General features: G+C 39.0%; 1 protein-coding gene across 5 annotated transcripts in view; it reads left to right on the plus strand.

The window, feature by feature from the left end:
• The window catches only part of CHN1 (chimerin 1), an 80,183-nt gene that overhangs the window by 12,347 nt on the left and 41,021 nt on the right, over positions 1–26,815 (plus strand). For 3 of the 5 annotated variants that reach the window (XR_014884530.1, XM_085228632.1, XM_085228633.1), the window contains exons 2-6: positions 3,560–3,598; positions 5,844–5,899; positions 11,231–11,262; positions 12,313–12,426; positions 26,378–26,666. Coding sequence is in view for 4 of the 5 variants with exons in the window: in XM_085228632.1 (XP_085084758.1) it covers positions 3,560–3,598; positions 5,844–5,899; positions 11,231–11,262; positions 12,313–12,426; positions 26,378–26,666 (530 nt within the window). In the remaining variant the exon portion in view is untranslated. Of the gene's footprint in view, positions 1–3,559; positions 3,599–5,843; positions 5,900–11,230; positions 11,263–12,312; positions 12,427–16,192; positions 16,217–26,377; positions 26,667–26,815 lie in introns of those variants that run through there. The other 2 variants (XM_085228634.1, XM_010713768.3) reach the window with 2 other exon arrangements.

A 26,815-nucleotide genomic window follows, 5' to 3' on the forward strand; every position in this document is an offset into this window, starting at 1 on the left:
CATTCCTTGGGCCTAGGCTGTTCAGAAAACATGAGATTAGATTTACTTCTCCTAATCACATTGAGGTTTTGTGCATGTGGCGAGGAGTCAGCCTCTTCCACAAGGTTTGCCATTTGAGGCCTCACCTCTGCTTGACAGGGATATTGCCAAACACAACCCAGGTCTGGGGCAAGAGCTGCTGGGCCAGCAGATAGCTGGTTATTTCCTTTCAGACAGCATTAAACTGATCTTTTCCATGAGGTTACAGATTACCGTGCTACAGGAGATGACGTACAGTAAAAGAAAAACAAAACTGAATTCTCTGTAGCGAGCTTCACAGCAAGCCCTAAATTGCTTGATAGGGTTACCATGCATGGTTACGCTGCTGCTGCTCTACCCTAGGGCTGGCTGGTCTTCAGTGGGGAGGTAGAAGGAACCATTTCAAGCAGAGGTAAATATTTTTATTCTTTCTATAAAAGGAATACACAGAGACAAGCAGTCTAAACAGTTTGAGGCAATAGTAACAGTTTTCATATCTGCAGTTAAAACGTGCACTCAGAAAGTACTAAAGTTGTGCAGATTTATCTAGTGGACAAAATGGCAGCCAGGAAGAAGAAAATAATGGTAGAACATGCTGTGTTGTAATGTCACAGTCAAATTGTGGAAAAATCTGAGATGCTCTCACAGTGTCTCACTTGTGTCTGTATGTGAACTTCTCAATGGCTGCATGATTTTCTATTGGCAGAAAGCCTTTTCTGGTGCAAGCATGGATTTCTGACGGTCATCCTGTGCTTTCACTTTTCAATTGCAGGTAGTTCTTGCAAGGCTTGCATAGTTTCCTTTTTCTTTCATTAATCTACACGCTTCAAGGAGATCAGGCTGGGTGCAGAAGGGTGAGCTCCTGTCCCACCATGGTATTTCTGCCTAGGACGGTTCTGCTGCATGGTGAGTGCTGGCAGAACAGCAGAAACAGTCAGGGATCCCAAACCAGAGACATCGCAGCATTACAGATCTGCATTAAGGCACTTGCTTTGCAGGCTGGTTTTGGTTTGCTGTGGGTTCAAGAGAACTGCACTACAGGGTACATTAATTTTCATGTGTCCTGCAGCGTTATTTCCCCTTACCCTTCTAACTTCCCTTTGCTTTGAGATTTAAAGTGGGTTATCATAGAATCACAGTTTAAGATCAGAATCAAGAGAGATATTCTTACTCTATTCTTTCTATATGCGTATGTATTGATAATATGACAAGTTTATTTAGGAGCTTGAAAGTACAGGTTTTAAACAGTCAGCTGTTTCTTTTCTGATCTAGTCTAGGATGGAATATGATTAAAGATCAGTATGGATTCAAGGCATAGAATTGGAAAAAGTTCTGATAAATCATATAAAAACAAACCTTCATGCTCTTCTAATCAGAATGAAGTCCTGAAGAGTTCAAGATATCTCGTTGCCTGGGATAGTGGGAAGTTATCAAACATTTTCTTTTCTAAAGGTTAGGAAGGCTATTCACTTCCAGCACCTGCCAGTTTCACCAGGCTGAGTTTAAAACTGCAGTTTCTGTACATGGACAGCATGTCTGGTAGAAAATGATTTGATCATGGAGATGCTTAGCAGTGCTGAGATACCGTGCTGATTGGAGCTGTACAAAGATCTGAGAACTGCTAGCGCGGAGTTCATTGTGTTAATTGGAAGGTGATGCAGTGTTAGTGAGAAAATGTATTTTGGGTTCAGCATCTGTGTTTTACTAATCATGCCTTAAAATGCTTTTTGGGTTCTTTGGATGCCTAATTGGAGGTACCGTACACAGAGGCCTGCACTGTCTGAAAATCAAGCCCTTGGTAGTTGGGACCACCTCAACTGGTCTTTAAAAACAGGAAGCTGGCAGCTAATCCAATGCATGTACTCATTGCTTTTTGTGTAACAGAGTGATTTTTGAAACTAAAAACATCCTTACATGGAAGGGAACACTACAGACCCTCTCCTTCACTGTTGGTGCTGCACTATTCTTGCTGCTACAGTATTTGTATCAGATAACTTTTATTTTTGAATCACAATAGGAAAGACCTTTTGTTTTTTCATGTGGGATGGCCTGGGGGTATTCTAACACTGGTAAGGCAATAGAGCTTACAGAGGGATTTTCTAACAAAATACTTGTGCACAGCTGCATAACATAAATCATTCCTTTCAGTTTTTGAACGTTACATGTTTGTTTTATGAAAGTTACTGCTGTTCTTGTCTGACTTTAACAAGGTTTGGGGTTTTTTGTTTGGCACAAATAATGCTGCTTTTCAGTTTTATGATCGTGCTTTCCATACCCTAGCAATTACATGGCCTGAGTGCGAGCAAGTCCAGGTTAGGCTGCCAAAATGTTTGTATTTTCATAACAGTCAGCTCATATTTTACAAATACGGAGTGTTGTCCTTCACTGACGTTATTTATTTGTCAACGCAACTGGTGCCGATGCTGCCAAAAATAAGCTATAGCAGAAGGGAATGCAGCTAGGGGAATAAGAATCCTCTCCTGGGACTAAACCCATTATTTTCACTTTCATGTTTTGCCCTTTTTCCACGTGGCCTTGCAGCGCGAAAGGATCTCATTACAATCCTTCTGGAATGAACGATTTGCATTGCCCTAATTAAAAATACTGGAGTAGGAGTAGGTGACCAGTGCTGCATCTGTTGCTGCTGATCCTCCATCTCTGATGGGCAGCTGGGGATCTCTGTGTTTGTGGGTGTGTTGTCGGGGCCCCAGGGCATGGCGGCACATCTCCAGGGCCTTCTGAAGGTCACTTTGCTCTGAGCAGTGGCTGTTTGACCACATGCTGCCTTAGCGATAAAGGGGCAGTGAATTGGGTTTGAAAACCCCGCTTACACTGAGAATGGAAAATATCTCCTTCCACTTAACCTGGTTTAGAGACAGGATGGAAAAGTCTCTCTTTTTTCAAAACATGGACTTCCGTGGATTTTATTCTAGGAGTAGTTAATTGCTGTCCAGAAGAGGAAGAAGGTGATGGCAGGAGTGAGTTGGGTGAGGGGTGATTTTTCAGGGTATTAACTGAGATTGAAAAAATCTTTCTCTTGTAGTTTAAAAAGGAACTTAAAGTATATTAGGAAGAAATTCTTTACTGTGGGGGTGATGAGACACTGGAAAAGTTCTCCAGCAAGGTTGTGGATGCGCCCTCCCTGGAAGCATTCAAAGCCAGGCTGGATGGGCTTTGAGCAACCTGGTCTGGAGGGAGGTGTCACTAGGTGGTCTTAAAGGTCCCTCCCAACCCAAACCATTCAGTGATTCTATGTACATAATAAAACACTATGCATTACCTGTCCCCTCTGATGTTTTGGCTCCTGATCTGCATGTTTGTCTTTTTGTAAATGGTTTTATTTGTGGTTAAGGATAATACCTTTCCATATATTCTAAGTAAAGAGGATGAACTTCTGTCAGGCTGCTCTGTACTTCATTACTAAAAATAGTTACAGAATCCTGGTGCAGTATTTATCTACATACTGCAAGTGCTTCTGTGATGTTTTTTCTGTTTTAAAACGTTTCTAACACAACATTAAAAACTGCTGTTGTTCTTTCAGATACTGATGAATACAGACCACCTGTTTGGAAATCTTATTGTAAGTATCTCAACTTTTTATTTTTTTCAAGTCAGAGCTAAAAAAGTTTCAGCCAGGTGCCTTGGAAACAGACTCATTTTTGTTTTCGTCTGAGTGTATGGGAACTGTTGAGTCAAGAAGCACTGATTGAGCACCTGGGGAAAGGACTGGGTCAGCCCTTGGAGCACAGGTGAAGGTGGAGCCTGGCTGCATTTCTTCTAGACCTTATTTAAGGGCTGACTGCCACTGGGGAAGGATCTCTTTCTGTAGGTCACTCCTTTGGGGAGTTTTTTCCTGTGAGCCTAGATCTTTGGGTGTGGGTAAGCATTCTTCTCCTGTTTGTCTCTTTTGCCATTCCACCGTGCTAATCTTTCTAATTGTAACATCGGAGTATAAGTTTAAGAAGCACCAAAAGCTTCTGTATCTTCCATGAACCTGAGCAGCACTGCCTGTTTGGGCATCTCGTTGCAGGCCACAGTAAGAAATAGGAGTGTCCAACCTTTCTTAATACCAGGGCTTGGGTGGAGGCTCAGACAAATATGCGTACACCCCTCTCCTGTGCTGTTTTGGTTCACCACAGCAAACCTTTCCCATAGAGCAGAATTAAGTGCACAGTCACAGGGTTTGTTTGTATTTCTCTCTCCTGATGGATGAAGGGGAATGGCTTTTTTGACTTCCCTAGCGATAATTGCAGCAGGGAAACTGATGTTGAAGTTTGAAGTGCATACATCAATTAGAGGAGAAGAAATGCACATCTTGTTTTGTCACTTAACTAGTCTACCTGCTGTGCTTCTGGCTGGAGATGAGAAAAGGTATTGTCCTCTGGGACAAGGAATTTCTTTCCAGAAAACCTTTTCAAACCTGCTTGAAGTAAAGAGGAAAACAATTTACAACTTTTGGCCTATTTCTGCAAAATATGTTAATTCTGCTGTGCTCTTCTTTGAAATTCAGAGACACCCATATTCACTTTGTTGTTGGTGGGTTTTTTTTTGTTTTTTTTTGTTTTTTTAAACCTTACTCTGGTTCTTAGAATTGGATCTAGACAAGGATTAGTGCCATCAGAAATGGCTTTTACAATGGAAGGTAAAGGATCTGTGTAGGCAAATAAAGGATCATGCTATGCTTGAAATGAAGATTGCTGTTTTATATATGTCTGTGTTGGTTTTCATCAGTTGCATAAATCATTTTTGTAATACCGGTACAGAATGGTTAGGATTGATTTTTAGTAACATCAGGAAGAAAACATTAGCTTTTTTTGTTTGGAACAAAGGGAGTCAATTTTTCCAGTTGATCTTATGATTGCCAAATCATCGGGCAGTTTGCCTTTTTTCCATTCCCATGTAATTTTGCACATAAATACACTATTTGTCAGTGGAAAAGCCTCATCATCAAATAAGAAGAGTAACGACCTGAAATCTTACTGGATAAAGTAATGTATGGTTTTATTACCTGAAGAAAGTGACAGCACCTATCAGCTCTTGATGTTAGTACTAATGAATGAAAGATAATTTAATTTAAAACCATTACAATTTTACAATTCCAAATGCCCATTTTATTGGATCTGGTCCTATTCAAGTAATAATTTAGTGTTGACGGCCTTGTTTTGCGGGTAACTTACCAAACCAAACTGGTTTCATGATAGAAGTTGACAGTTGCTCAGCTGGTATTAAACTACAAAGTTGCCACTGGCTCCTGTGATTTATTTTGGCTTACTGAGTCTCATATTAAAAGTAAAAATAAAAGAGGTTTGGAAGATACTAGTAAGTGTATGTCATAATTTAGGTCTTAACTGCTTTACGCTGCTATTTGACTCCTGATGTTTTTAGATTGACAAATGCAGAGGTCACCACTGAGTAGTGGCAAAAGCATCAGGTTTGATTTTGCAGAGTTCTGAATGACTCTTGTAGTCTGTCACCGTGTTTCTGGTGATCCAACAAGGGTCCGCTCATTGCAAAAAGTGTGATAGCTGCCTGATTTCACATATAATAAACTTTAATTTGCATTTATCCTAATTCCTTCTCTGATCTGCTTGACCAGAGACTCCCTATTGCTTGAGCAACCAATTGTAAAAAATAATCAGTAATCCAGGTTTGGCTAGAAATATGCTCTTTTCTGACGTCTTGTAAACGATTTTGAGACCTTGATACCTGTGTATTCATATTAAACCTTGCAGTAAGTCGTCTTTTAAACAGAAAATAGATACGAAAAAGCTTAACAGGTACAATGATTCGGTATTAACCAGAATGTAACTTCTGCCTTCTCTTAGTGTATCAGTTGCAACAGGAAGCTCCCCATCCTAGAAGGATAACCTGCACTTGTGAGGTAGGTGTTATTAACATTCAGTTTTATAAAGTCCAGCAATTCTGAGTCTGTATGTAATGTTGTGCAACCCAGACAGCACTTTGTGGGAGACATGGCAGTGTGATTGGTATGAGTAATAAATCAACAAGCAGAAGTGTAATACTTCCTCGCATTCTGTTTTGTGAGTCTCAGTTGCTAAGCTATGCAGAGCCACAGCTTCTAAGGATCCAAACAGAAAGAGGGGCCCTGCTGAGATGCTGTGATACAGAAGCACCTGCTCCTGGGGCTGGGTGTTGTGGCAGACCCTGAATTGCCAGCACATTCTGCATGGTGTTGTGGTGGACTCACATCTCCTCAGAGCTGTGGTGCTGGCGGCTGTGGCTGGTACAATTATGCCTGCCAGCAAGGGTCTGCTAGTGGCTGCATCTCTCTTGCAGCTTCAGTTAGGAACCTGGGAAGCATTAATTTCAGTTACGAAAATACCAAAATGTTAGGTTTGACATGTGAACAGTATTACAGAGCATAACTGCGTAACCACTGAAAGTTATTACATTGCTGCAGTAAAACTTAAGCTTTTTTATCATGTGCCAAGAGAAAGGAAATTAATCCTTACAATATGTTAGTCATTTTGACGTGGTATTAAATACAGAGGGACACAGCACTGTCAGGAACACTTATAGCTTGCAGTTTAGATCAGAAAAAGGATTACTTTACACAATTAAAGAGGCGTTTTGCAGTCATCTTTTCAAATGCCCAATTGTGATTCCATGAAATAACCTGTCAGTTTTTAAGATAAAAGGTAGAGATTTAACAGAAACAAAATATTTAATTTAGTGGAAGCGTTCCTGACTTCTGCTAATGTGATAGATTTGTATTTTTATGAACAACGTAACAATAGCTGATTGCACTTAAGCAAGACTTAGCTCTAGGAAAGAATGCATTAATTTTACAAGCATTATAGCCCTCGGTGATGAGAAGTCACAAGCAAATTTTACACAGCGTTCTCCATCAGTGTTTTTAGAATGCTGTTAGGCTTCAGCTGGGTGAATTCAGGCAAACAAGCAGAGATATAAGTGTGTGTATTTGATCATACAAAATATTTTCTCTCTCAAGGATGATGGAAATCCTTCAGATCCAGTTTGGCCTCTTTGCAGGATTGAACAAGACCTAGTCATGCAAGACGAATATAAAAGTATCTGTTTAAAGCTTATTCAAATACAAGTCACACTGACCGCTATAATTCTCTCATTTTACTTTTGATGCCATTAATTATAAAAATAAAATTTTATCAGGTACTATAGAGGTGGCAAATTGAAAAACTGCACCAGTTGAACTTTAACAAAGTGTAAAACTTTCCTTGTGCAACAAAAAAGAAGGCAGATGTTCTGTGTTTTTTAATAGCTTCATCCGAGCTCTTGAACTGCTGAGCAAACCGGTGTCTGTACCATGAGCACTGCTGTAGAAACTGAGAAGTAAAATCTGCAGGGTTTACAAATCAGTAAGAATTGAGCTAAGTAAAAGAGCTATGAAAGAATGAGTCAGTTGCAGATATTTAACTGCATAGCATCACATATTAAGTATTTTTTTTCTCTTTATGGTATCCATTCAGCAGGAAAAAAAAAAACAACAACCTCTTTGAAGATTATTTTTACCTAATGAAGGTAAAATTGAAATAATGCATTACAACACAGATAAGTGTTTTTCATTATAAACATTGAACAGTTTTTGCAGCTGCTTCAGGTTAGATGTGGAAATGTATTCATTGAGCAGGAACATGTTTAACCTTTCTCTGTGGTCTCAGCCTCTCCTGCTAGTGTTGAGTTTTGTGATCTGCTCTTTCTCAGCTGGGTTACTATTAGCAGCCATGCATGAGTCAGTGGGGAGCAGAGTCTTTTCCTAAGTGGTTGAATTATTCAGCTGTATAAACAAATTCATAAATATCAGGAGGAGAATTTTGGTCCAGCGAACATCAAAGAGGTCAGTGGGAGGGAACAACGTGTAATTTGGTGAGGTATTAGCGCCTAAATTGCTCTCCTTGTTACTGTATTCCACTTGTTGAAAAAAAGCAAGATTGATGGTTAGAGGAAAAGCACTTGTTAACGAATAAATGAATGTCACACTTTAAAATAAAGAAATCCCTCTCTTATTTGAGGTGCAAAGGCACGTTGTGTACAAGTGCTGATACTGAGAGGTGCATTCAACAGAATGACCTACTTAACATGAAACGCTTCTCAAATACAGAGTTTGAGCTGCTGCACCAGTTTTGTATCAGAGCAACACGCAGATCAGTGGAGTTAAGCTGAGCTAGAAAGACCAGTGCTTCTGGAGATTTTTGTTGTGAATGTGCCGTAAAGCCAAGCCTTTTAACTCTGTGTGATGTTCATTTGCAAACTTCAGAGTTGATGATTCCGTAATATGACAAGGGTGTTGGATTTCTATGTGAGATTTGCGTCAGTATTACAATGCAGTTTGTCCAGTTAGTATTGTATTACCTTTCTGGAATTTCTGTTTATTGTGCTTATCATCTTCTATATACATATGTGTGTGCTTGCACATGCAGGCATATGTAGGGCATCCTTAACTGCAATCCGAAGGCATTTCGTGATATATTTTAAACAATTAGGAGTGAAAAATTGTCTCCTTCTGTGGAGGAGATACTTAAGATTGCTGCCCTTTCCTGCCCTGTAACAAGGCTTCATTCTGATTTGGTGCTAGTAGTAAACAAACTGCTAAACAGCATCTCTGCGTAGCCTTGTGAAAATGGCCTCTGCACGCAGTCAGACCAGGCATATGTAATGCACATCCATGTTCTAGCTGTTCGCAGAGGTGACTTTGTCTGTGTCATACTCACCCAGAAGGATGTCCCAGCCTCCATGGTACATAGGCTCTTCTCCAAAGGAGTGGTTCCTATTAAGTACTTACCGGGTCTGCCTCGTTATCTGTTCCTAAACTCGGGTATATTGGCTTCACTCAGTTTGGGGGGGGATGGGAGGGGGGGGGGGGAAATCATAAAGCAATTGTAGATAATTACATTCACCTTCATGTTTCTTGTAGACATCGCAGCAAGGCCCAGATCTTTCCTGTGGCCTCAAGTGCATGTACAGTACAAGTAAGCAAATTGAAGACAAATATCTCACAATTAATGCAGCTGCTTTGGTTTTATTTTAAAGCATATTCCCTTTTTCACATAGGTTTTAGTTCCAGTCCCACTGAACGTTTCTGTTTTGTGCCCTAAGCTTGCAGCTTGACCCAGTGTAAGTCAACCCCACAAGGCTTTGTGCTGACCTGATTGGCTCTCAGTACTCACACTTAGCTGGAGGACACAGAAATACAGTGTGGTGGGAACTTTGGGAAGTTCAAACAGACACAAAAACCCAGGAAAGCTGCATCTTGCTTCCAGCAGAAGTAAGAGCAAATGCCATGCTTTCTTTTAGGCCTAATTTACTGTGAGTAAGGTTGGTGCAAGGAAGCGTTGTAGAAAGCTGAAGTATGGTGCTAATTGTTGGACATGATAAATGTGCTTTACAAGAACTTGTTTGTTTTCGTACATTCACATGGACTGCACTGGATGTGTAGCCCAGCTAGTAGGCAGAGAAGAAGGCCCCCGCTGAGCTCAGGTGGAGTTGCCTTAGAAACTAAATGTACACATTCAGTCTAGGTGACAAAAAGCTAATATTATGATAAGTAAAAAAGTTACTGAGAAAGCACACAGACACGCACAGAAAACCAGGCCAGGAACCAAGTGGGTTCCTGTTGCACAGGGTCTTATAAAAGCAGGCTGTGTTGCACGTCAACATTTACACTGACATTTTTATGCAGTTCGTAAAACTGATCAGTAGGGACTCAATGTCAACCAGAGCAGTTATTTTGCTCTCTGACTCACAGTCCACCAAAGTGAACTGCAAACCTGGCTCGGATGGCCTAGAGCTCAGTGAGCTCCCGCCATCTGCCGATCCATGTTTTCAAGTAATTTCACTGAATGCAGCGTTACAGTTTCTACTAGATTTGCAATTATTCTGAGGGTGTGCTTAGTAACTGCAAAATAATTTCACTTTTTTTCTGATTCCATATTGTCTTCTTTTTAATAAAATAGCTTAGTTTTAACCAGAAAAAGTAAGATTATTTTTTTTCCCTTTGTTTTGAATTGATCCAATTTCTCTTCTGTACCTTTCAATATAGTTATCACACTGTTTGGTTTTATGGGGGAAAAGAATATATTTTTAGAACGTTTTAATCTTTCTAGTGACTGAATGTTTTCACAAAAATGATAAACCATCACAACAGCTTTTTATTTGCTGGGAGCATGGAAGAGTTGTTACTGGACTGTATATTGGGTTGCATTTTTTTGACGTTTTAGACATCTGAAGTATTTATTTATACTCCACTGTGGTAACAGGAAAGGAGTGCTAATTTTAATAGGCAGTTCTCTGAAAAATGGGAAAAGGAAACTGGAGTGGCAGTTTACTGCAAGTACTTTTTATTTTATTGCAGCTGGATCGTTTTAGACTCTTGTAGTTCAGGTTGTATAACTAAGTGTTGAATCTTATTTTCCAAAGATTTCCCTCCTCTAAATTTGGCTAAGAAGGATAACCTGGTGGGTGAGATTATTGAGCTTATTTGAAGGAGGTCTTCAGTCCCTCTCTTGTCAAAAACTTCCCAAACGATTGCAATTGAGTTGCTTCGTCCAAAATACTTAGCAGGAAAATTGACTCCTGCCACCCTTTGCCTGGTGTGTCTGTTCACACTGTAGGGTCTCTGTAGAATGGGCTGCCTTGTGTTACGCAGTAGGACATTTTTATGTGATGCTGAGGTCTCTTAGGTGGTGCTGTAGATCACAGTTCAGTGGAGTAATATGCGAATTAGCCACTTGCTAATGAACCTTTAATCTGCCACTTGCCCTTCCTGAGCGTGACAGAGGCTTCGTTTCCTCTGCCAGTGACAGCAACAGCTGTGTGATGGAAGATACTACTTAGATCTAAGAGTTTTGCAGGTGTTTCATTATGCTAGTGTCCTTAATACAGTACATTTCTGCAAATGAATATTTAATTTGTTGACAATTTGCACGAGCAACACTTAATGCCATCAGTTTGTGTTAGCAGAGACCCATGGAGGACATGACCCAAGCAGCTCGTTGCTTCTCACCCCATGTTAAGCCTTTCAGAAGTGCAGTGTTCTCCTGAAGTTCCACCTTTGACTTCCTGTGTTCCACTCACAGAGAAAACCTTGGGATGGTCAATGATTTTGATACATACTTCACTGTTATGTCCCTACCTATTAATATTCTGTTAAGGACATTATGTTGTTACACTTGCAAATGTGAAACATTACAGTTTCCATCTGTTTTTTTTCTAGGTAGAGAACCGTCCCAAATATTATGGAAGAGAGTAAGTAACATGCATCTCAATGTGCTTTATCTCCATGATGTGTTGGTTGATAACATTTACAGGAAAGCCTGAAAGTATTTGCAGTGGGCACCTGTTTTTCAGCCTGGTTTGCACAGAAGCACAGAGACTTTGGGTATGCCATTGCACTCTTCAAAGGCAGCTTTCCCTCATCTGCCCAGCTGTCACTGTGCAAGACCTTGGCATGGTTAAAAGTTGCATTTTGGTGGCCGTATCATCATCAGCCACTGCATTTGCACCTCAGCCCTGTTACTTCTGCCAGGCTGCTCATTTTGCTTTTGCAGCAAGAGCTTTTGTTCCATTTCCTTGCAGCATGTCTTGCTCACCATCGTGTTATTTGTCTACCAAAAATTACAGCTGCTATTTCTGATGGCTGTCGATGTTATTGAGTGACAACTTACTTGAAAAAGCCATATATTTCTGCACTTTCAGGGAGTTGTCTCTTTTTTACTCCACTCTCCAACTGGCTTTTGAGAAAGACATTTGCATGCAGGAAAAAGAAGATTTGAAACAGAAATGTAACATTGATGGATATCTTGTGTGTTTGTTTTCAGACTGATAAGGTAGAGATGGTTAGATCTAGTGTGGGGGAAGGAAAACAGATCTGATTTATGTATATTTTGGTAAAGAGATGCCCAGCTCGGTACTTAAACCAGTAGTTACTAATATTATGCCATCCCCAGGATTACAGCAAGTTGCCGCAATATCCCTGAATGTTGTAAAATATTGGACCACATGCCTCTGGCACAAAGCATCTGAAGCTAAGAGGAGAAAATTGACTCTTTTCTACATATTAAATTGACTGCAATTATAAAAGTAGTATGCTTGTTTAATAGATAAAGAGAAGCCTTCCTGAGCCATTTAAAGCAATTTGAAATACAACCAGAAAGGAATTAAATTTAAGATGTAGATTTCTGCAAAGCAAAGATTTTTATGTTACTCTGTTTTTCAAATACCATAACCGGTGTTTTTCAAGGAGGAGGTGATTTAAAAGTGAAAAAGCATGTGTTTCAAAATGCTTTTGTTCCTTAGATTTCATGGCATGATCTCAAGGGAAGAAGCTGACCAGTTATTAAGTGTTGCAGAGGGAAGCTATCTCATTCGTGAAAGCCAAAGGCAGCCTGGAACCTACACTTTGGCATTAAGGTTGGTAATTAATATTTCATTTTAAAATGTATAAAATATTCAAAAGATTGTACTGTGTTGTTGACCTTAATGCTTAAACTTCCTTGTGATTCTTTTAATTTTTTAAAAATCACAGTAAGCATTTAAGGAACTCGCACTTTTTTACTCTAATTACAGATTTGGTATCTTTAGCCTTCTGAAGTCCCTTAGCTGCTTCTGAAGTGCTAATGGTCCTTTTCTGTTTGCACCTCCAAGATCGCGGCAGTTGTGTTTCTGCTGATTTTCCTTCATTTTACTGTTCTCCCCTAGCCTTCCAGATGTGTGACCCCATTTAGACGCTAGGAGAGCAGCCAAGAAACAGAAGGTATCTCATGAGGTCTCATGAGTAGTCTAATCTGTGGGTTACTTGCTAGCTAGCTAGCTGTTGCTGAAGAGCAGTTAGTTCTCTCTAGCTCCTGTGTGGGACAGCCTATAAATCAGGTGTCTTTTTGTCTGAACCTCTCTTAACTGACAATGTTTGCAGATCTGTTTCCTTGCTCTGTAGAATCCCAGCAAGTGTATCAGATAATACTCACAGTGAAACAAAAAATAATTTAAATAGTTGTAAATTTATATAGTTTAATTACTTCTAAAGTAATTGTGTTTATTCTGCTCTGAGTTGTATACATAAATAGTCTAATGGGAAAGAGTGTTAGGAGCACAGTTTTAAATCAAAGTTTTTCTGTTAAAAAGCATTGAAAGAGAAGATAGTTACTGAAATCTTTATATTACCCATATAATATCCATAATCTTACTATTTTACCCAAGTAAGATTGTGATTCAAACAAGAATATCCTGAAATAATAGATTATCAGGAGTTAGTTTTCTTTCTCAGGAAAAAGTATGTTGTACTGAGGTAATTGTTTGTGTAATAAGATTCCAGACAGACACCATCATTTGTGCATGTGTCACTATACTGCCAGAAAGAAGAGAGAGCTGCAGCTTAGTTAACTGCAGTAACAATTTGGGAATGTAATTTCCATGGCCCAGAAAGGAAATTTGTCAGTAGGGTAGCATGAACAGGCAAAACCTTTCAAAGTTTGAGAGAAGACTTTAACTTCAGGGTCTCCAGCTTCATCTTTCTCTTTTCTAGCTGTGCTGCAAATCTGATAGACATTAATGAATCCTAGCTCATCTTTGTACTGTGATTACTACAGAACATCACCTCACAGAGCACCATATCTTATGGGGAAAACACCCACTCTCTCTCTTGTTTTCTCTGTATCCTCATGGCTCATTCTCTTCTAGACTGTAGTTAGAATGGACGCCTTCCAGAGATAGTCACTGGCTGCTCTGCATTGAAGATTTCCACTTGTTAAACAGCTTAATCTTCCTGAAGATAATGAATAAACTATTAACACCGTAAATCATAACTCCTTTATAGACAATCAGAATTCACAGATAGAAAAAAATGGATTTTGAAATCTGGAACAGATTGGATGATCACATGAAGCTGTAGCTTCAGCTAAGCTCAAGTGCACAGAATCCACATGCAGTTGTTGCATGAAGATTCTTGTTGGTGTTCTCCCTTTCCTAACACAGATCTTCTGCATTTCTTTTTTTTTTTTTTTAGCTTATTCTAAGGAATACCTTGTCATCATAAAAGGTGCAGATCTGAGAAGAGGTCTGGTTAATTGTTTGCAAAGGGTTTATTCCCTCCCCCTCCCCCCCAAGTTGTATAGCTTTATTATTATATCAGCAAGTTGAAGATTTCATCTCAGAATTACATTTGATGCTCTCCATTTACTTTTTCTATGCCAGTCATGTCCCCATTATTCTTCATTTGGCAGGTCAATGAGCCCGAGGCTATACATTCAGGTTCTCTAGGAAAGCTGTTCTGTACCTCTCATCATCTCTATCATCTTTCTGTGTGCCTTTCTTTTCCTCTGTGGTGCTTTTCGGAGGCGAGGAGGCCAGAACTGCACATCCTGTTCAGAATGAAGTGGGCCATGAAGTTTTCTTTCTTTGTTCTCCCTGTCTTGTTCGTTTGTCTCCAAATGATTTTTTTGACTGTGGAGCATTAGGCTCTAATGCTTTTATAGAACTAGCTTCAGTAAATCTAAAGGCCTTGCAGCTGTTGAGCTGCAAGAGCTATAGACATAGCCTAGCACAGATGAAATGATCACATATAGGACAGGGCAACTAATTGCTTTTACAGGCATAGCCAAGTCAGTCAGATATTCTTAGTGTGATGTTGTGGAACAGTTAACTGAGGTCAAAATCAAAATTTGGAATATTTCTTCTTTAGTAAGGTAGAACAAGTGATTGTCACCCTCAAGAACTTCTCAGTTAGTTGTGCTGTCTGTGAGTTACTGTAGAATCTGCTTGTCGCTTACATAAGAAGCTGCATTTTGATCACCTTCTAATGGGCTATTTTTGTCTACATTCATCCATTACTGTGCAGTTAGTTTGCTTCCTGACTTTATTGAGCGTCTTTTACGTTTAAATTTGAAACAAAAGTGCTTTTGTTTTCAGAAAACAGATTTTTTCAGAATTTATAACAGAATAGGAATATGTTGTTAAGGAAAAAAAAAAAAAAACATTTAAATTATCGTTTTCTAAGTGTGTGAGTTTGGTTAAATATCCAAAGCCATCCTTCAAATAAAATTGATGTTCAGCTGCTGAGAAGGCCTGTGAAATTGTATCAGTTCAGACACCGGATGAAATAGAATGAAACATAAACACACATGAGAGCATCAAATCAGCACCCTGCTATCTTTAATGCCTGTACTTAATCATGAATACATTTTTTCATAGTTTATTTTTTTAAAAAGCCCAGCAGAAGCCACCAGTGTTTACTAGTTAATTAGTCAGAGAATGCCACTGAAATTTTTTTGCATCCCTGAGGTTTTAAAAGAACTACTAACGTAAGTAGATTATTGTAGGTATGTTTGTGTGTCCACACATATCGGGGTGTCTCTATGACTGTACAAATATAAAATATGTTTTGATATTAATTAAATGTTCCAAACGGATGAAAGGAAATGAAAATTCCTAATTAACTCCTGGAGGTATTAGATCTGCTTTTAAAATTGGCAAAACAGTAATACAGTGCTTCATGCTAGGACCTATAGCAAATGACAGTAACAGTAAGACATGGTTTGCAATGTAGTCTTTTGTGGTTGGGAGCTTGTTTAATAATTAGGGTGAGGATAAAGGGGAAATGGGTAGAGATTGTACTAGCAGTAGGCGTTGAAGTGTGATGGTACTGCATGTTCTTTTGAGCAGATATCTGCTGTAGCACATTTAGTTGGTTACCATGGTTTCCCTTCCTGCAAATTCTATTGTTGCGATACTGAGAATGAATTGAAATAAGGTTCTGCAGCAGGATTTTTAAAAAAGGTAATAATGTTAGCCGTGATTATGAGTCACGTTTTCTTTGTGTTTGGGGGCTAGGGCACACTCAAGATTATGTGGCATCAGAAGAGAATTCTTAAGGCAAAATAAATGTCAAAAATTAGTAATGCTTAGCTTAGTCAACCAACTACATGTATTGTGCGAGAAATTGATCCGTGTATCCTCTCCTAAACTATGAAATTGCATTAAGAAACTCGCCACTGATATTTTAACTGGCAGGCTATTGGATTATACTGGTGCAAATGAATCTTTTTAATTTCAGCAGACAATTACTTTAATAGCTGGATGGTGCTCATTTTCACTGGGCTCTTTTGGGACGTACATACCGTGCTCTTCCAGAAGATGTGTTAACAGCCCTGGGATTCCTTAACACGTCTAAAACTGAACATTTGCAAAAGGTTTCCTGAATGCAAAGGTCAGAACTGTGTGTCTGCGTTCTGCTAGAAAGCTTTTAGAGGCTGGGGCAGAGGTGTGGAACTGGAGAAAAGGAGAATTTTGAAGCAACTTTCTGTGTAATAATAACTAAATTACGGTTTTTTTCATCATGAATGTAGCAAAATTTAGTCATACTTTATCCTGAATCCAAAGCTGATCTACAAGCTGTTTGAGAGAGGGAACAGCGCAGAGCTGACTACATCCTTTCACTTTACCTTAGTGACGGTGTTCTGACATCATGTTAATTGGTAGGGAAAAAAAAAAATCATAAAGACATTTTTCAAGACTAAACTTTGCACATCTTTCTACTTCAGTATATTTTTAACCGATGTGCAGCTCTACACTAGACAATGATTGGCAATAGTAAGAGCTGAATTCATTTTTTAGAAATTTTTTAGAATATTTACTCAATATTCCTTGATTCTCAGCTGAGATACCTGGGTAACTATGTATACCTGTGTGTCTGCATATGCACGCACGTGAGCATGCAGCCCGAAGTTCAGCTGGATTAAATAGAATTGCTCCAAAACACGACTGAACTTACCTGTGGAGTGTGCGTGTTTCAGCTTGGCTCGTTTTGATCAGTTTTCTTTATTCTGCATGAAATGGCAAGAGAGTGCTCCTTCCTTGGTGGTGAGCTGAAGCTCTCAGGGAGAAGGGCTTATTTTTCCCTTAGGCTTAGCCTGTCAGACTTCCATAGGTGCAGAATTCATGTGAGTGTTTCAGAAATTGGCCACTAAGGTATCTGAAGCTTCTTTTAAGATGAAAGAAACAGTTCATGCTTAAAGCTGTTTTAATAGGCTACCACAACAGGTATGCCAGCTGATATGCTGGGCTTTGCTTTTCTTCCTTGTGAACAGCCAAATATTTCTTTTATGAAGGTTTAAATTCTACTGAAACTAAAGCTGTCATCCTGTTGGCTGCATACATAGCAAGAGCGAGAGGTAGCCCCAGGGAAAGCAGCGTGCTGATAAATTTTGGATTTCACTTTTATGCTCTGAAATAAAACAATCGGACCTCTATTTAAATTATCTTCCCTGTAAAATAAGTTTATTTTTCTATATAAAATTTTGTACTGAATAATATACTCTATTACTCTGTCAATAAAGTGGGATGTTCAGCTCCCAGTAAATAACATAGCTGTCCTGCACGTTGTCTGTCTTATGTAAAGCACAGCTGGGCACTACTAAAATGCCTTCACTGAAGTATTTAGAATAATAATAAATAGCTACTAACCTTAATGAGTAATTAACTGGCTACCTAGGCCCTCCCACAGGCTAGAATGCTTTTTTCCTTATGGTTCATGTCTTCTTGCTGTGTTCCTGTTCTCCATTCCTCCTCTTCCCATCTGTTGTTGTTGTCAGCTCCGTTTTCTTTTGACTCGTGTCTAATTTATCTTTGGCAATTTGGTTTGCTGCAGACTTTCTCCTGCTTGTGGAAGTTCTGGGAGGAGTATTCTCTGCTTTGGTAACAGTGTAAACTTTGTTACTTGTCCAAAAGCTGTGTTCAGTGCATGTAGCTCATGCGTTTTATACCATGCCGTTCACCTCTGACTATAGCTTCTGCTGGGCCACAAAGATCTCTGGTATTCTGGTGCACAGCGAGGGCACTGAGCTGGTGGTGAAGCACTCTCATGGAGCTCAGAAGATCTGAGTTCGTTTCTTGGTTTTGCCTGTGACTGAGCTCAAGGCTTTTACATTCTCCATGCCTCACTTCTTCATTAGAGGCAGTACTTTCTTTCCTACATTGTCTCATGTACCTGTTCAGTGCATCAGCCTAGTATCTCTTAAAAATGGCTTAGACAGAGAATTGGAAAGTTGTGCCCCAGCTCTCAGGACACCTCCATTAGAATCCTTGAGCAAGAATTCGTACTCTGTTGTGCTGTTCTTAATGTCTGCCTGGCCTGAAGCTTCTGAGCTCTATTGGAGTTGAAGCAATAAAAAATCCAAGCATAGCATAATCAGGTGAATATATGTAGCATACATTGCTCTATCCTTCCTCCCGTTTCCTTACCTTTCAAAGATGCATGCCTTTCTGTTACTGACAGACTCTGCTGGAGTGCCTTCTTGCTCTAATGCCCTTAGAAAGTGACAGTTAGAAACCTATCTTCAAGTTAGTCCTTTACTGGGCCTCTTCTGTGTGCTTTTGAAATACATACTTAGAAATCTTTGTGTTTAGAGAAAAATTTCTTTTCCTGTGCCTCATCAGTAAGCAATAAAAAGTCCTTCAGCTGTAGATACTGTGGGAGCTTTATAAATATGTTTTCAAAGTGACACACAATAGCCTCACATTGCTGTTTAATATCATAATTGTTTTTATCAAAACATTTATGAATTATTCAAACACTGAGAGAACCGACAGGAATAACTGTTATCTGGCCCACTTTTCCTTCTCCCTCTTACATATTTTGATGTATCTTTGCTGAGTTTAGTATAGTTTGGCCTGATTTCATAGATGCTAGGAAGAGAATCAAGCTAATTTTTATTGTAGCTTTTGTTCAGGAATAAATGGAAACCTGTCCTACCTACTGCTGTACTTGTGCCAAGGAAGAAATTGTATTCTAGAAAAAAGTTATTCTGTCCCATTAAAATAAAAAAATTACTGTGTATATTATTTTACAAAGTTTTTCGTCATCTAATTTCTCTCACTGTTAATTCACAAAACACTTTAATGGCAGATTGGGCATCAACCTAAGGCAATTAAACACTTAGAGATGGCAAAATGTAGCAATATTGTAATTAAACTGTTCTTCTATCATTTATTTATGTAGTCATGGCCATGAGACATTATGGGGAGTTGTCCACATTGAGCATTTATTTTTGTCATTAGCAAAATAAATGTTTTGAAAATAACAAAACATTGAATATACTCCTCTGTACAGTTTATGGATTTTAGTCTAATGCATTAAAATTAAACTTCATCTGAAAATATTTCGTAGTATAAAGTGTTCTACATGCAGATGTCATGTCACAAATCACAGCATGCCATCAGTTCCCTCTGTGTGCTCTTGTGACCTGACAAATTACAGAACAGGTCTCTGGCTCTGCCCAGATCTCTGTGGCGCACTGCTGTGCCGTTGTACACACGCGCTGCAGGCTGGGCATGTCCAAAAGCACATATTGCACATGAGAGTCCTGCTCTATGATACTGGTGGCCCGCTGTCACTGCAGTTCATGTAGCCACCCTCTTTCTTCATGAGTACAGGGATAGCAAGCACTCAAATCTGTAGAGGAAAAAAATGCTATTTTAGACTTGCACGTCTTTTATTTTCCATACAGTACATTAAGAAAGGAGCTTTTAAGTAAGCAGCAAATAATGTAATAGCTTTCATTATGTTGAGTAAACCTACTTGGAAGGTTGGGATTAGCAGTGGTTTTAGGCAAATCAGATTTGACAAAATCTCTGGGACAGAAATCTTACTGCGGTTATTTTTAATCTAAAGGAAACTTGTAAAAATAATCCTATTTTGTTTTTAATGTAAACTTTGAGATGTTTGATAATATCCTGTAAAGTATATGAAAGAAAACAAACAATACAGAAACAACAGAACAGTGTTTCTCCACTCCCCTCTCCATAGTCAGCCATGCTAGCAGATAATGGAGAGGAACAGAATGGCATAAGAATCAATAAGTTAATTGCACTTGCAAAGCTATTTAACGATAAGGACATTCCTTTCGTTTTCACCTTGTCTTCCTCTCGTGTTTTCGTGGTATAGTGAGTTCAAATATGCATGTTGTCTTAGTAAGATCAGTTAAGAGCAATTTACTATTAGGATGAGAATATCTGTAGAAGCATTTGAATTAAGGTGGTCATGAGCTTCTCAGGAAGAAAGTCCATAAATGAAACAAAAATGAACATGTTTGAGCATTATGCTATGGCAGTTCTCTCTCTGTTTTAATGATTACAGTGGAATTTCCATTACAGACCTGATGTTGTTCTACTTCTAAATTTGTCAGACAAAGACCATCTGATATGACCTAAAATGAGAATGTTATGCACAGGCCAAGTAAAATTTGTATATGCGTTTTGAAATTTGCAGAGCAGACGCTGGGAAGAGTTGATACTTAACCTTAGAAAAATTAAAACACAGTTCTGCTTTAAAGGAATACAGGAACCATGGAATTGCACTGTAACGTTAACGTTCAGAGGGAGGTGGAGTTTTTGTTGTTGTTGTTGTTGTTGTTGTTTTTGTTTTATAAAAGAAGATAACTGTATCTGCTTAATGTGAAACTGTGAAAGTTACCAACGTTCCTGCTAGTAACAGTTCCAAAACGTGTTTTTTCCTGGCATATCAGCATAGGTTTTTAAAGTATTGCTTTCATTTGAAGGGAAAACAGCAGGCTTTTGCTCCTTTCCCATGTATATATAGATTTCAAATGTGTCTTAATCACACATGGTGATACTTTTCCCAAGAAGCACCGAGGTCTTAGCAGATAGAGAAAGCTGTAAAATATTGCCCAAACATTGGTATTGATTCTGACTGAATCATCAGAGCAATCCCACATATGTCCTATCAAGTTTAAACAGAATAGGGCATGCAACTGCAGTACTAAGAAGAGGTAATACTTCTGTACAGCAGTTTCATGTCAGAACCAAAAGTTATTTTCAAGCAATCTATCACTGATCAGGAACATTGAGAGTGGTTCTACGTGTTAAGTGATCTTACTGCACATTAATAGCATACATGGTTATCAATAGATCAGCCGGCCTTTGATCAGGATTTGAGATGGTGGGAATCAGCTGTTGAAGCTATTAAAATAAGATGTTGTGACAAAAGAAAAATTTTTCTCTTAATTTCCTTGGATTTATTTCTGAAACACATTATTACAGTACCTAGGGCTGATAGCAGTTTCAGAGTTCGTTGTTCTCAGCAGCTGTTATCTCCTGCTGATACCCTAGAGCAGTTGTCTCTCACTTGTGCTGTCTGTGGCACAGCTCAGGTTCCACAGGACATTGTCATTGCTCTGGTCCTCCTTGCCATGCTACTTGCACAGTGCTGTTTCCTTTTTGGGCAAGGAAGTCTGGGGAACAAAACAGTGAAATAATCTTCAGCCTTCATTTGATAGGGACTGTTGAAAGGCTGTCATCAAGGACACAGCACTAGCTTAGAATTATTTTATCTGATCCTAAGTGAGTTGAAGGTTTTGTCTGCATTGGCATAGAATAGCCACATTTCGTTTCCAGCTCTGGGATTTGTTTTCTCTTCTGATGGATGCCACGTTTTTTTTCCATGTTAATCTAAATTTTCATATGTTCATCCAACCCATGGGTCTATTGAGATTTCAGGGATAACTTTACAACTAATTAATGATAATCAAGCTACAGTAGTCAGCCAGCAAGTACAGCCCTTCCAGATGGCACAGGAAAATTTTCTCAGATGTCTGTATTCTGCCACTTTTCCTAGACTCATTGGACAGTAGGGATTTTTTTGTCTCCTCTTTACTTTCAACTCCTAATGCATTTGATTTCTTTTATGCATTTATGTTTTTGAGAATTACTGCTGTTTTTGGGGTTTTGGAGCTGATAAAGTTTCTCCTCTGATACCCTGGGAAGAAGGCACATTCCATGATTCCCTGGCCATCCTCAGAAATATTGCCAATAAATAATAAAACATAAATGAAAACAAAAGTTTTTATGACTCTCAGGAGTCAAAGACCTTCTGGATTAACTGTGTAGGTTTTGGCAGCATGCAAGATCTGCGTTTTTTGACCAGGGAATTGGCCAAAAAAGGATCTGTGGAATAATTTGTTTTCCTTCACATGAACACAGCGTGATCAGAAGACATTCAACATTGCTTATATTTCTGTAGCTTTTTTTGGAGTTATCAAGACTCTTAAATATTGAATGAGAGTTTTCAGAAGTTAGAGCTGAAATTATGACGTGTAATTTTTCGCAAGACTTCTACCTTCTGGCCACAAAGTGCATTAAAGACACTTTTCTCCAAGGGAGGAATAAGTCCAAGTGACCTTCTGTCACATGCACAGAACTTAAGATTTCCCAGCTCCAAGTATGAAGATGACAATGTCACCACTAATGAGGATATTGGAATCACTGTGGGATGCTAAGGTTATGGTGTGGTGGCAGCTAAGTGTTTAAACAGTGCTTTTGTCTTTAGGTAAGGGCTAGATACTCTTCTCATCATAAAATAGCCTGTGAAAGAAGTGAATAGCTACTGTACTGTTCTGTGTTTGGACTGTAAAATCCATCATCTTAAATGGTAAGAAAGCACAGATGGGCTCTCAGTCCTTCACTTCTTCCTTTTGTTTGATCAATGAATGCTGCTTACAGAGTGGTTGGTGAAGTCTGAAGCCCGCCTTTCTCATGCTATGATACCTAATTCAGCTCTTCAGGCCTTTATTACTAGCCACATTTACTCTACCATTTAATCCATTTTCCCACGTTGTATCCACTCTGCCCCACTGGAAACCAAGGGGACTAGACAGAGTGATTGCTTTTCAGACAACTTGGAATAAGAAAAGTCTTTTATCAGTAGTCCTGCTGCTTGCAAACAAATGCACAATAGATACAATGGGACTGTTTGACATGTAAGAGGTCTATTTCTTTTTCTTGGAAAAACATCTAATGTTCCCTTGTTTAATCCAAGGAGAACATACATTATTTGTGTCCTGTTTTCTATTTCTAAAACAAAAAACAGCTGGTACTAATGCTTGCCTTTAGGAAAAGACCATCAGGAAGTTGAAATATCAAATCTTGGTTCTACTTAGTTTCCACGGTGATTTATAAAGTAGGCTGCAGTAATGTTATAGAAGGTAATCATAAGGAAATATTTTTGCTAAAGGAAAAAATTAAACCATAACGTTAAATAAGACTGAAGATTAAATTTGGATTGATCATTTGCAAATGAGTGTGTACATTTGCATTTATATTGTAATTTCATCAAAATAGTATCATTGTGTGGTGAGAAATTTAAATGAGTTTGAGAAAGGTAAATTGTAGAGTTATCAGACATTGTATTGATGGTACAGTCTTTGTAAAAGATTCTTGGTGCATTGATTTGTGTGGATTTTTTCTTCCTTGTTGCTAATACTATTCAATTTAAAAAACAATACATTTCCCCACAGTGTTTCCAATAAGAAATGAATAGAGAGAAAACAGTTCGATGTGGAACAAATAGAAAAGCAGATAAAGGCAAACCATCCAATTTTCACCTCTGCAACACCTTTTCCAAGCGATTACGGCACTGACACAGAGTAACTTGTTTGTCTAAATACCTTTCCTTAAGAGCTAATTGTTAAATTATCTTAAGGTATTTTGAACTGAGGAGGTTGAGTGCACCTTTAGGAAACCATGCATACAGAAAGAAATGGATGTTCTACTCCCCAGATCCATATGGGAAGAGTTTTAAAAGATGAGTTTAAGTATGAGTGCTGTTTAAGAACTAAAACTGTGTACTTGTATGTTGAAATGTGGGTCAGTAGTGGGATAAAGACGATGCCCTTTAGGGAATCCTATTCCTTGTGGTATCTTTCATGCTTTATGGGCAGCAGTGTGAACAGATGTACAGCATAAGGGCTGTTCAGTAAAACAGCTGGGGTACAACCATGCACCTGCTGACCCCAATGAGAAGAACATAAATCTTTGAAAAACTTCTGATCGTTCTCTGCATTTGGCTATCTTCAGAACTTTGTTTTAGACTCTGAAGGATGTTATTAAAGCCGAGACACCGTGGGTAGTAATCAGCCCTGAGAAGCTTTTCTTTGCCTTATCTTTTCTTGGTAAGATTAGCATAATACTTTCTCTCCTAGAAAGCTAAGAGCCACAAGTGACCTTCTGCTTCTTTAAAGCTCTGCTGTAAGTACTGCCAGAGCATATGTTACTGATTAGAACAGCAATTCACCTGATGCGTCTCTTAATAAAAATCATTCTGTTGGATATTATCATTTAGGCCCATTATTCTTCATCTTCAAACTTACTCTGTTTTTGCTAAATTCTGACGCTGTCTGAGCTCCACGTGCGTTGTTCCTGCTGACTTGAGCAGGAGGTAGTGAAGGTTGCACTTGCTTTGGCACTGTGTGGTGCTGAGCACTCTGAGCTCATACTGACCTTATGGATAGTAGAGGGCATGCAAGGAAAATGTCACATGAGCAAAACTTTCCTGTCACATTCTTAGTTGAGTCGGTTTTGCCACTTTATACAGTAAAGTATTTGTGCTGCTGTGCCACTCATGAGATAGGGCTGTGCCACTCAGGATAGACTGGTCCCTCATAGCAGATTGGTGCGGTGTGAATACACAACTTGCGGACAGTGCATGCCTCAGAAAGCTTACTGTTGCAGGGAAGGAAGTAAAAAAGGTGGGAGTAGAGATAGGAAGCTTGAGGAGATGCTGGGATACTACTGGTCACATCTAACTACTGGGTATAACCAATAAAAACAATGTGTGAGAGGGAAGAAGAAATTCATTAGTGAATTAACACTCCAATTAAAATTGATTTATGCCCAATCTTCTCAAAAATGTTGTCTGGCATATGCCTGGAAGGAAGATGCTTTGAAGAGTGAGCCTGAACATTTTCCTACCCCTTCTGCTCCAACTTGGGACATTGTCTTTCTGCTTTCTCAGTGTCTTGTTTTCACTCCAAATTGCGTTTGTGATCAAATTATTGTTGGGTAAAAATGCATTTTTTCCTGTTGTTTTGTAATGTCTTGCTTTTCAGTGTGATGCGGTTTTGTTTGTGTAGCATAAAAATGTGAATATATGTTCCAATTAATTTCCAGTAAAATGCCATGTAGTTTCTACACAACATGTCTCCTATTATTAGTGAGCCAGATGTGGATTCCTGAGAGCTCCCCAGGAGTGCGTTGCTTCACAATTAAGTGTACTTCAAATGTAGTAGCTCCTGAAATTACAGTCACTGTCAAGTTTGGCATTTTGATTCAGAAAACAAGAGGAAAAATTACACATCGAAGAACAAATGATTTTGCCCATACTTGCAGAAAGATTGCATATATATTTCACCCAAGGCAAGGTCTGATATGCTTTCTGTTGTTGGCCAAGGGCCCTTTGAAAAGAAATCACTTCAGCAAAGCACCACTGTTTTTCCTTAACATTCCTTTTATGAAAATTTTGATTGTGAAATGAAAGCAATTCATTCTTCCAAATTTAGTTTCTAATATGCATTTGGCTTATCTGACCTCACAAAGAGGCCCAGTGCCCTGAGCAGCACCCTTCCTGCTGTCTGACCAACAACACTTAAGTGAACTATGAACAAGTTCCTGGCCTCCATCTTCCCTGCATGAAATGCAGTGGTTGTTTCCAAGTGCAAACACGGGTGTGTTTTACAAGGTGAGATTACTTTCAGGCAGCAAATTGTTGCAGGTTCAAAGTATAGATTTTGAAAAGTGCTGATATTCAGGTAAAATCAGTGTCCCTGCTTGTGGTTGCCTATAGACTGCATCAAAGTCTGATTGCATCCAGACTGCAGAATTGCTAGCATCAGATAGCTTACACGTTATGCATGTTACAAAGATTTGCTTGAAGCTCAGGACTTAACAACCATAACACAGAAGGAGTTTTGTATAAAGCTTGAAGAGTTAGTCCTTGGCCTTTGGCCAGGAATAAAGAATGCTTGCCCTTGTGCCATTTCGTCCTGTGCTGCTCCACTGCTGGCAGCAGTTCTGCTTCACTGTAATTGTTGGCACTGAAGCCAAGCTGAGCCCTGAATGGCCTCTTCCAGCAAGAAGGCAGAGGTGCAGAGGTCTGAGACTGCATCAAAACTCCATATTGATCAACTGTAATAGAGGACTTTATTGTGAGAATCCTTCATATTAGAGCCAGGCAAATTGACTACAGCGGTGCAGTCGTGAAGTACTAAAAAACGCCATAAAGAACATGAAGTAATTTTCAGTTTTTCCACAGGATAATCAAGAGGCTAAGAGAATACAAGAATAAACAGCCTCTTCTGGGTCAGTTATTGTTTTGGCTATCTATCTGCAGTTGTTAATCTCTCCTTCCTATCTGTCCTAAGTAGTAGTTGAGTTTTTTAGCCACGTCTGAACTAGACTTAGCTTAGTCACAGCTTTAAGTGATAAAGTATTTTTTTATTGTTTGCAAAGGCTTGATTACTCTTCTTTATTCTTGCTTACTGTTATTTTAAAAAAATACTTTCCCATTTCATTGAGGCAGATTTGGAAGTCAAACCAGAAACTTCAGACTCTACTACGATGGAAAGCACTTTGTTGGGGAGAAACGTTTTGAGTCCATCCATGACCTGGTGACAGATGGATTGATTACTCTTTATATTGAAACCAAGGCAGCAGAATACATTGCCAAGATGACAATAAATCCAATTTATGAACACATAGGATATACAACTTTAAACAGAGAGCCAGCACACAAAAAACATATGCCAACCCTGAGAGATGCACATGATGGCAAAGACTCTACAGGAGAGGATGAGGTAGCAGAAAAGAGGGTAAGCAATTGTTAACCCACGCTCTTCTTTCTGTTAGATCTTTTATTTTATACGTTTAACCTTCCCATCCCACTATAAAGTACTAAAGGTACCTGTAGATATTTAGTCTACACAAATATTTCTATTATTGCATTAGTAGTAATATTTTA

This window comes from Meleagris gallopavo, chromosome 7, assembly GCF_905368555.1.
Source record: "Meleagris gallopavo chromosome 7, MGAL_WU_HG_1.1, whole genome shotgun sequence".
Lineage (NCBI taxonomy): Eukaryota > Metazoa > Chordata > Aves > Galliformes > Phasianidae > Meleagris > Meleagris gallopavo.